This window comes from Pipistrellus hanaki, assembly GCF_964339955.1.
Source record: "Pipistrellus hanaki genome assembly, chromosome: 3".
In the NCBI taxonomy this organism is placed as follows: domain Eukaryota; kingdom Metazoa; phylum Chordata; class Mammalia; order Chiroptera; family Vespertilionidae; genus Pipistrellus; species Pipistrellus hanaki.
In genome coordinates, this window is record NC_140505.1 from 144,732,475 (window position 1) to 144,742,850 (window position 10,376).

General features: G+C 54.0%; 1 protein-coding gene across 1 annotated transcript; it reads left to right on the plus strand.

Annotated features, from left to right (window-relative positions):
* The first annotated feature begins 294 nt into the window (after positions 1-294).
* On the plus strand, positions 295-7,621 carry RND1 (Rho family GTPase 1). The gene is made up of 5 exons (XM_084876751.1): positions 295-528; positions 1,344-1,431; positions 4,082-4,191; positions 5,016-5,150; positions 6,502-7,621. Exons 1-5 carry the CDS (start codon positions 409-411, stop codon positions 6,745-6,747), a joined length of 699 nt encoding a protein of 232 aa, XP_084732877.1. The 5' UTR covers positions 295-408; the 3' UTR covers positions 6,748-7,621.
* Positions 7,622-10,376: the final 2,755 nt, after the last annotated feature.

The following is a 10,376-nucleotide window of genomic DNA, read 5'->3' on the forward strand; positions in this document are numbered from 1 at the left end:
GTCCGTGGCTGGTTTTTGACACTTGGGTGGACACTCAAGACCCATTAAATTTGGCTTCAAATCCCTTCCCTCTTCCCTGATACAAATGCAAAACGTGGGAATCCCCTTTCCGGGGAAGGTGCAGCTTTAAGAGAAAGGGAAGGGAGGACGAGGGCGCTGACTCAGATCCTCCTACCATTGGCTGCTGGAGGGGATCCCACCTCAGGGATTGGCTCTGACAGCGCCCGCCTCCTCTTGTGATTGGCTCGCCCAGGCAGATATAAAGGGGGCCGTGCCTGCCTTCTCCTCAGTTGGAGCGAGGCAGGGAATTCAGCCGGTTCTCGCGCCGAGACGCACCTGTCGCAGTCCTTCCCTGTCGCAGTCCTTCCCTCTCGGAACCGGAGCGCCAGTCCCACGGAGGCTACAGGCATGAAGGAGAGACGGGCCCCCCAGCCAGTCGTGGCCAGATGTAAACTGGTTTTGGTGGGGGACGTGCAGTGTGGGAAGACGGCGATGTTACAGGTGTTAGCGAAGGACTGCTACCCCGAGGTGAGCCGTCTGCCCGCCCCCCGGCCAGCCTTTCTCCCCGCCCGCCGGCCCGCTTCCCGGGTGGATCCCCACCTGCCCAGGAGAGCTCTGTCCTGTCCCCACCCCACCCACCCTACCCCACCCCACCCTCCCCTCTCCTCCCCTCCCCTCCCCACCCTCCCCTCCTCTTCCCACCCTCCCCTCCCCTCCCCTCCCCACCCTCTGTGCGTTCTGGCTGGAGGACTGCCCTGCCTCAGCTCCCCCCTGAGACCTGTTCCACTTCTGCCGCCGCCGCGCCGGTGCCGGCTCCTCCTCACCTCCTCACCCATAGGCCCCATCCGATCCCCTCCCACCTCCGTATCTGGGAGCCTGGTCTCTGGAGAGGGGACCGGGGGGCATGCGAGAATCTGGGGTTTCTTGACGCAATACATGCCTGCCCCTTCACCCCAACCTCTAAGCTTCTGCGAGCCTGGATCCAGGCCATCTCCTGCCGCCCCTTTCTGCTGTTCTGTGGGTCCAGGGGGCTTGTGGAGAGAAGTAAAGCATTAGCATTGGCTTGTGACTCTGACATCGGGAGACAGACAAATCTGGGGATGAGGAGTGAGTGTGTGTGTGTGTGTGTGTCCCCAACCGTCTAAAATATGGGGGCACGTCCCATTTCTTAATCTGATGGAGCAAATCTGCCTGTGCCTCTACCCGCTCCTGCCTCCTGTCCCATGTGGTCCCCCCTGCCACAAGCACCCCTCCTCTGGCCGCGTTAGCACCTCATTAGGGAGAGTGGCTTCTTGTGCAGCCAGCGGGCAGGGGCCCGGGTGTGAATTTTCCTCTCTCCTCAGACGTACGTGCCCACCGTGTTTGAGAATTACACAGCCTGCCTGGAGACGGAGGAGCAGAGAGTGGAGCTCAGTCTCTGGGACACCTCAGGTAGGACCGCCGGCCCCGTGCCCCTGCCCACCGCTGCTGGGCGGTGCAGCTCTGTGTGTCAGACATTGCTTTCCTCTTCGATGGGGAGGGGGAGGGTGCTTGCCAGAAAACTGAACGAAGGGGACCTGAAGATTCCTCTGTTGGGTGTAGGGAGAGGGCCTTGGTCAGCTCAGTTGGCTGGTTCAGGGGTGCAGAATGTAAGAACCCCAGAAGCCACCACTCATTCCTCTGGGTCTAGCGTCATCCTTCAGAGGGCTGGAGGGGGAGGGGAAGGGACCCCTGAATACTTCTTGGGGGCAGTCAGCCAGACGGGCTTCTCCATGTTCACACCCTGCTACCACACACACACACACACACAGCCTCTACTGCCCCAGAGCAAAGCCAAATGAGGCCGAAGGCAGTGCTGCTGGAGGCAGTGGCGGTGGAGGCAAGGAAACAAGCCTGCTTTGGGGGAACAGCGTTCCTTTCCTGCCTCAGTCCCCTCTCCTGCATTCCGGCTCTGGCCACCGCTGTCTGCCGCTGCCGCAGCTCAGCCCTGCTCGTCATAGCGCTGCGGCTCAGGGCTGTGATGCATCATCCAGGCTCTGGATGGGGAGGGTGGGGAGACAGCCGATGTGGGGCAGTCACCCTGTGGGCAGTGGTGGGAGGGGGCCGGGGTAGCTGTGCCCGTCTCTCTGGGATGTAGGAAGCAGTATTTTCCCAGCCTCTCCACCCTAAACCCTCCGTGCCAGGCTACCCCTTGCATTGATTCTGCCCCCTCCCTCCCGTTATCTCTCTACCCCAGCCCTTTTTAAACAGACTGGGTTCAGCGTCGTAATTAAGGACGAAGGGCCAGGAGCAGGAGAAAGAAAATGAAATCTGCTCCTCTCTAAAAATGCATATTCAGGCTGAGTTTAAGGAGGAACTATAAATCACTCGGGGCTTCCTGTTCCATATAATAAATATGCAGCCCTGTTCCTCCAAAGGGCCTTGTTCCCAGGATCCAATGCTGAGGTCTGAGAGGGTTGGGGTAGGGGAGGGGAGGGTATACAGAAATTGAGACTTCCCCTGCCCTCCCACCCCCTTCTCCTAAAACGAAACAAAGCAAAACAAAAATTCCTCAACCTGCTCTGCTTCCTGAGCTGCAGTTCCAGGGGTTGGGAGGAGGCAGGGTGCCGGCTCTCCCAGACCCCCGGACCAGACCGGACAGGACCGGACTGGGCCGGGCCGGGCTGGCTGGAGCCGGCCGGAGCGCAGCTGGCTGCGTGATGTATGCGTTTGCATCTGCCGTCTCCTGTCCACCTTTCCATCCTCCCAGAATCTTACCGCAGCTCCTCTCTTTCCACCACCACCGCCCCAACGCGCCACTCCCCTCCGCCTCCCCCTCCTCCCGGCCTCCCCCTCCTCCCGCAGTCGGAATGCAGCCTTGGAATTTCAATCCAGATAATGGAAAACCAGCGAGGTGGTCTCTGTTTCCTACATCAAATCCCCACCCCATACCTACACCCCCTATTTCCGAAAGGATGCTGGCTGTCCGTCATCCTCAAACTCCCTCTTTCAATCAGAGGCTCGGAAGGAAGGAGGAATGGGGCTTCCCAGCATTGGGGCCTGGGTGGAACCTGGTCCCATTATTCAGTCTCAGGGGAGGGGGATTGCTTGGAGCCAGATGGAGGCCTCCTCCCCTCCCCCTCCCCAGCGCTGCAGTGCTCCCCCTGCTCAGTGCTGGGGGTGAGGCGGGCGAGGCGACCCCACCTCAGGGAGGGGACGGGGCAGATGGCTGGAGGAGCAGGCAGCCATCCCAACTCCCCTTTGCTCTTTTTTTTTTTTTTTTTTAACAACCAACCCCCTCCCCACTTGGATTCCCCCCAGTTTCCATGGTGATTGTGGTGCAGGGAGAGGGGCTGCTTGCTATTCTGAGCACGGATTGTCTGGGTTCCAAATCTGCTACTGTTCCTTCCCAGGGTGGAGGGGGGCAGGCTCAGCTCCCAGCCGTCATGTGAGACCACCTGCGTCTGCACTGCCCACTGCCCTCCCGGGGAAGGACCCTCACTGTACACCCCCAGCTCCTGGAGCCACTGTCTCTGAGACTGTCTCCCTGAGATGGGGGGGGGGGGGGCTGCAGCCTTCTTTTGGCCCTTTTCAGGGTGAGCCAGTTTGGGTAGAGGAGGAGCAGGGCACTGAATCCCTCCCGCCGCTTAGAGTCTGACCCATGGCAGACAAGCAGGGCAGCTGTTATGTAACAGGCAGGTTTGTGTCTTCCTCGGGGAGAACTTCGGAGCGGAAAAGGGGGGCAGAGGTGGCTCAGCAGACAGACTCTGGAGAGAGGAGACCCTAACAAGGCCTGGTCTCTGCAGGGGCGGGAGCACCCTCCTCGGGGACTCAGAACCGGCACCTTAAATAAAGCCCAGAGCAGGCAACCCTGGCAGGGAGAATCATGTTCCACTCGGCCTTACATTTTGCCCTTTTCCCTTTTTTTTTTTTTTTTTTTTTTTTCATGCTTCTGGCAGGTGGTCAGGTCCCCAGCTTCCTTGGGCAGCAGGTTCCCCTGAGAGATGGGAGGGGCCAGCTAACCTCGGGGACCAAGAATGGTCTTCCCAGGCTCGTTGGGGTTAGGCCTGTAGGGGAGGGAAAGTGCCACGGCCCATCATCAGCTCTCTCTCCCCTATAACAGGATCCCCCTACTATGACAATGTCCGTCCGCTCTGCTACAGCGACTCGGACGCAGTGTTACTGTGCTTTGACATCAGCCGTCCGGAGACAGTGGATAGTGCACTCAAGAAGGTGAGTCTGAAACTCGACCATCTCTAGCTCAGGTCGAGAACAAAAAGGAACATTGAGGGCCTTGTCATCTCATCCCCTCTTGTGTAACAGAAAGACACTGAGGCCAGGGGCGGGAGAAATCTGCCCCAGGCCACACCATTAGCCACGTGCTGGGACTAGAACCCAGCTCTCCTGCCCTGCCCCTGCCCCATGCTGCTCTGCCAGAGGACCAGCAAGGGAGGGTGGGATTGAAGCCTCAGAGAACGGAGGATTGAGCGTCAGAGAACCTCCTGGTGATATGGTTTGAGTTGAGGGATGAGGTCTTCTGGAGGCAGCTTCTGTAGACCTTGATCCCAGGCCCACCAGAACTGGGCAGGCCAGGCAGGCCCAAGCAGAGCAGAGCTGCCGGTAGGACATGCCTAGGTCTGGGCGGCAAAATCTGGTCATATGGAGGAGTCCCAGGATACCTTGTGGAACTAGCCTAGTTTCCCAGAAGTCTCTGGGACTATCACCTTCCCTTGGGAAGAGACTTTCTGAATCTGTGGAGCCCTCTGACTGGATGGAGGGAGCAGATCCAGGCCCACTGCTTGGCAGAGAGAGGGAAGAGATTTGCTCTGGTTCTTTCTCTAGTGACTGGGCTGTTGGAAGAGGGGACAGGCTCTTGGGTCAGCATTCCTGTGGCCCCAAGTCCCCATGGGCTGGAAGATGATGTCATTGTGCAGTGGCGATGCTGTGACTCAGAGGGATGGCTGGGCCGGTGATAAGCTCTACGGGGTGTGATGTTGCCAGCTGGGCTCCTCTGGGTACGTCAGCCACTGACTGTCCTTTTCTGCCTGGCTCTTCAGTGGAGGACGGAAATCCTAGATTATTGCCCCAGCACCCGTGTTTTGCTTGTTGGCTGCAAGACAGATCTGCGAACAGACCTGAGCACCCTGATGGAGCTGTCCCACCAGAAGCAGGCGCCCATCTCCTACGAGCAGGTGCGTGCGCGCCATTGTGTGTTAGAGGGGGGTGGGTGTGGAGAATGCTGTATGCAAAGGATTTGAAATGTAGCCCTTGTTCAGGCTCTCACTACAGCAAGGGAGCATTGGTATTTGGGGGCCATCTATCATCAGCAGCTCATCCCCTGGATGGAGGTGGTACTCACCCAGATTTATGCTCCAGGTGGGCAGGTGAGCATTCCTCTGTGTTTCTCAGGTTGTTTTTGTGCACCACCTGCACCAGAATACTCGAGGTGCTTATTAGAATTCCTGACTCCATACGGAGAGAGTCACTTTGGGACAAAGATATGAAATTACATTTTTAATGAAATCCTGGATAATTTCTTACGCACATGGGAGTCAAGATTTGTTTTTTTTCAAAACCAATGTTTCATATTAGACTTGTCTGGGGAGCTCTTAAAAATACGAATGCCGCCGAAACTGGTTTGGCTTAGTGGTAGAGCGTTGGTCTGCGGACTGAAAGGTCCCGGTTTCGATTCCCATCAAGGGCATGTACGTTGGCTGCGGGCACATCCCCGGTGGGGGATGTGCAGGAGGCAGCTGGTCGATGTTTCTCTCTCATCGACGTTTCTAGCTCTCTATCTCTCTCCCTTCCTCTCTGTAAAAAATCAATAAAATATATATTAAAAATACTAATGCCTAGGTCCTCCCCCCCAAAATTCTGATTTACTTGTTCTGGCATCCATGTGGGGTTGTTTGTTTTATTTTTTAAAATTTATTTATTGCCTAAAGTTTTACATAAGTCTTCCCCCCCCCCCCCCCCCGCCGGTTCAACCCCCTCCCCAAGCCATTCCCACCCTGGGCAAGCACTCACTGCCCCAGCCCCCACTGTCCCAGTGTCTGTGTCCATTGGTTATGCTAATATGCATGCATACAAGCCCTTTGGTATCAATATGTTGTTTTTTTATTTAACATGTTTTTATTGATTTCAGAGAGGAAGGGTGAGGGAGAGAGAGATAGAAACATCAATGATGAGAGAGAATCATTGATTGGCTGCCTTCTGCATGCCCCCTACTGGGGACCAAGCCCACAACCCAGGCATGTGCCCTTAGCTGGAATCGAACCTGGGACCCTTCAGTCCACAGGCAGACGCTCTATCCGCTGAGCCAAACCAGCTCGGGCTCAATATGGATTTAAAAGTGTCCCAGGTGATGCTAAGTTGCTGTCAGGCTTCACCTTCAGAAAATAACTAGCAGAGGGTGATGGTGGGAGACTGGCAGTCCGGCCTCCTCTGGGGTAGCCCCCAGAACCACTGACCACGGGAGGCAGTGTTTCAGAGCCATTGGGACCGCTGGGTCAGTGACCTCCCCCTCCCCCCCCGCCCCCGCAGGGCTGTGCAATAGCCAAGCAGCTGGGTGCGGAAATCTACCTGGAAGGCTCCGCTTTCACCTCCGAGAAGAGCATCCACAGCATCTTCCGGACGGCGTCCATGGTGTGTCTGAACAAGCCCAGCCCCACGCCCCCGAAGAGCCCCGCCCGGAGCTTCTCCAAGCGCCTGCTCCACCTCCCCAGCCGCTCTGAACTCATCTCCTCCACCTTCAAGAAGGAAAAGGCCAAGAGCTGCTCCATTATGTGAAGCGGGGGTCAGAGAGGGGAGACCGCCTCCCGCCCCCTCCCTCGGGTTGCGGAGGCCCGGGGAGAGGGAGGATGAGACAATGTAGGACACCGGACAACGAGTTTTTCAGACTGCCGCGGTGAGGGCTTGGAAGGAGACGAGAATGGGACCAGGAGAGAGCCAGGCCCGGCGTGAGGACCTGACGCTAAGAAAGAACCATCACACCCCAAGCCAGGCGCCAGGTGGTGGAGGGGGTGGCTGCCCCGTGCCCCCCGCCCCCCTCCAGAGGAAGGAATGGTGTGGGAGTGTGGGGGGCATGCTGGCCTCATGGGCTCAGGGGTCTTACAAGAGCCTCACCTTCAGCATCACGCCTCTCCCACCCAGCGTTCCCATGCAGGCCAGGGGCGGGCAGGGGTCCCCGAGCCCTTCCCCTCCCCTCCGAGGAGGCCACAGAGGAGTGGAGAGCGGGGAAGCCAGGAGGCAGCCCCCTTGGGAGCTGAGCCCAGGTGCTTCGGACCTGACATCGGAAGGACAGGAGCTGGTCAGAGCCGATGGGAAGGAAACCTCCTCTTCGCATAGCCCACGCCTCTGGAGAGGTGACATCATACATTCACACGCTTCTCACCTGAGTCCCCAGGGCCCGAGGGAGAAGCCCTGGGCCCCCTTCTCTTGCAGTGTGGGGTGGTGGTGCTGCAGGGGCAGGGCTGGGTGGGGGGTCACCAGGCTCTGTCTGCCCCTAGGGCGGGGCAGCTGGCATTGGTTTTATAGACTCTTGTCTTTGGAACGGGGGGAGGGGGGAGTGTTTCAATCTGTTACATGTTCTGTGTTTAAAGAAGAAAACCTATTTATTAATGAAAAAAATATAACACATATAAAGAAGGTGGCTCTGTTTTCTTAGTTTCTCTCTGTTTCCTTTGATCACCGATAATGAGGGAAAAGCTGCCCCGGGGCCCTTTCTGTGGGCTGCCCAGCGGCTGCCTCAGGTTCCCCCCGAACTTCCAATGAGGCTCTGCTCCCTCTCCTCCCACCCCTCCTCACCCCAACCCCATCCAGTCCTACTAAGCCACTGAGGATCCCAGCTCGAGGGCAGGGCTTCTCAGCCTCGGAACTAAAGACATTTCAGACCAGAGAGGGATTGCTGTGAGGGTGTCCTGTGCACTGGAGGAGGCCTAGCATCCCTGGCCTCTCTCCCTGTTGGATACCAGTAGCAGTCCCCTCCCCGGTTGTCTACCACCAGAAATGTTTCCAGATATTGCTACGTGTTCCCTGGGGCAAACTCACTCCCGGTTGAGAACCATTGCCCCAGTGACTAGAAAAAAAACAGGGGTTTGGTGAAGCCCAAGGGTCCAGGCTGCTGAGATCCCAGCACGCAGGAGTTCTGGTCTCATCTGAGTTCAGAGAGAGATCATCTCTGCCTTCTTGACCTTCCAATTCTATTGCCTGTTGAGGGCAGCTCAGGGGCCTTAGCTTCCCTTCTCTTCAGTGACTTACAGTTATTTTTTCCCAAGTTTCACAGTGTGTTGGAAAGAGAGAGCTACTACCGTGTTTCCCTGAAAATAAGACATCCTCAGAAAATAAGACCTAGTGCATGGAAAGATAAGATATCCCCTGAAAATAAGACCTAGCGCAACTTTGGGAGAAAAAAATTAATATAAGACACTGTCTTATTTTCTGGGAAGCAGGGTAGGTATTGAGTGTGCTCAGTACCGTGCTGGTAGCTTTACCAACATCACATGTAACCTGACAGATGATAATAGCTAACATTTGCTAAATGTTTACTGTGGGTCAGAGATGCTTTGGAGTTCTTTATATATTATTTATTCCTATGGAGTACCATCTACTTCATTTTACCGACAGGGAAACAGGTTCAGAGATATTAGTTAATGTGCCCAAGGTCACACAGCCAGAAAGTGGTAGAAGCTGGATGCAAATCCAGGTAACCTGGCTCCAGAACATGCACTTCTCACTCCTCTGAGGCAAGCCCTACTCTGAGGCAAGTTATATTATTGTTCCTACTTTATAAATGAGGAAACAGGAAAGCCAGAGATGCCACAGAACTTGCACGAGGTTATGCTGCTTGTAGGTAGAGGAAACAAGATTCAAACCAAGTCTCAATGCTAACTGTAATCCCATTGGCCCATTATTACTAGCCATGTTGTCCCTAAAAAGGAGACTCTGCCTGTGCTTCTCACTAGAACATGGTCTCTTCGTCTCCATCTCCAAAGATGCATGCTTATGAAAGAACTAACAGGTTAAAACAAACAAGTATCTTTTTTGTTATTTTTGGTCCTCACTCAAGGATATTGTTTCCATTGATTTATAAAGAGAGTGAAATGGAGGGAGGGAGGGGGAGAGAGAAACAGCTATGTGCATTGACTGGCTGCCTCCCACACGTGCCCCACCTGGGGCCAGGTATCAAACCTGCAACCCAGGTATGTGCCCTTGACCAGAAATCAAACCTGAGACCCTTCTAACTACCGGACCACACAAGCCAGGGATCAAATAAATACCTTTTAAGCTCAATATTTTATATGTCTCATTCATGAGAGAGATGTGCTAGAACTACTAGAACTATTATGAACTTGGACAAACTTCATCACTTTTCTAGGTTTTAATTTATCCATTTAAAAAATATAATTTATATTTAATTTATCCATTTAAAAATATATAATTTATCCATTTAAAAATATATATTTTATATATATATATTTTAAATATCTTTTATTGATTTTTTACATAGAGGAAGGGAGAGAAACATCGATGAGAAACACTGATCAGCTGCCTCCTGCCTACCCCCTACCAGGGATGTGTCCACAACCAAGATATATGCCCTTGACCGGAATCAAACCTGGGATCTTTTAGTCTGCAGGCTGACGCTCTATCCCTGAGCCAAACCGGTTTTGACTAAAATAAATTTTTATTGATTTCAGAGAGGAAAAGAGGGAAAGAGAGATTGAAACATCAATGATGAGAGAGAATCATTGATAGGCTACCTTAAGCACACCCCCTACTGGGGATCAAGCTCACAACCCTGGCATGTGCCCTTGATTGGAATTGAACCTTCAGTCCACAGGCGGTCGCTCAATCCACTGAGCCAAACCACTAGGGCTATCCACTTAAAAAATATATATATATATATTTTACAGATCTTTTACAGAGATGAAAGGAGAAGGATAGAGAGCTAGAAATATCCACCAGCCGCCTCCTGCACACCCCCACCAGGGATGTGCCCGCAGCCAAGGTACATGCCCTTGACTGGAATCGAACCTAGGACCCTTCAGCCTGCAGGCCGACGCTCTATCCACTGAGCAAAACCGGCCCCGACAAGGGCTATCCATTTTTAAAGCTGAGGAAAGGTAATCTGGAAATGGGAAAAGAGCATGGATTCTGAAGTTGAATTTTGGATCCATTCTTTTAACTATGTGGCCTTTGAAGGCATACAATTAATTTTTCTGGGCCACGATCTTATCTATTTTATCAGTAAAATAGAAGTAATATCCATCCCCTACTGTTATTAGAACTGAGGAAAATAAGGTAAGTTATTTTCCAGCACAGAGTTGGGCACTTAGATTTTCAGTAAACAATAGCTGCAGCTGTTCAAGATTCATCTACAGCTTTGATCTGGTGATTAGTTGGGTTTGCATTCTGTG

Excerpts from the sequence above, each read along its gene's own strand:
- RND1 (XM_084876751.1), top strand. The coding sequence starts at position 409 with ATGAAGGAGAGACGGGCCCCCCAGCCAGTCGTGGCCAGATGTAAACTG. Across the intron at positions 529-1,343 it reads CGAAGGACTGCTACCCCGAG|ACGTACGTGCCCACCGTGTT; the intron begins GTGAGCCGTCTG and ends CTCTCTCCTCAG. Across the intron at positions 1,432-4,081 it reads CAGTCTCTGGGACACCTCAG|GATCCCCCTACTATGACAAT; the intron begins GTAGGACCGCCG and ends CCCCTATAACAG.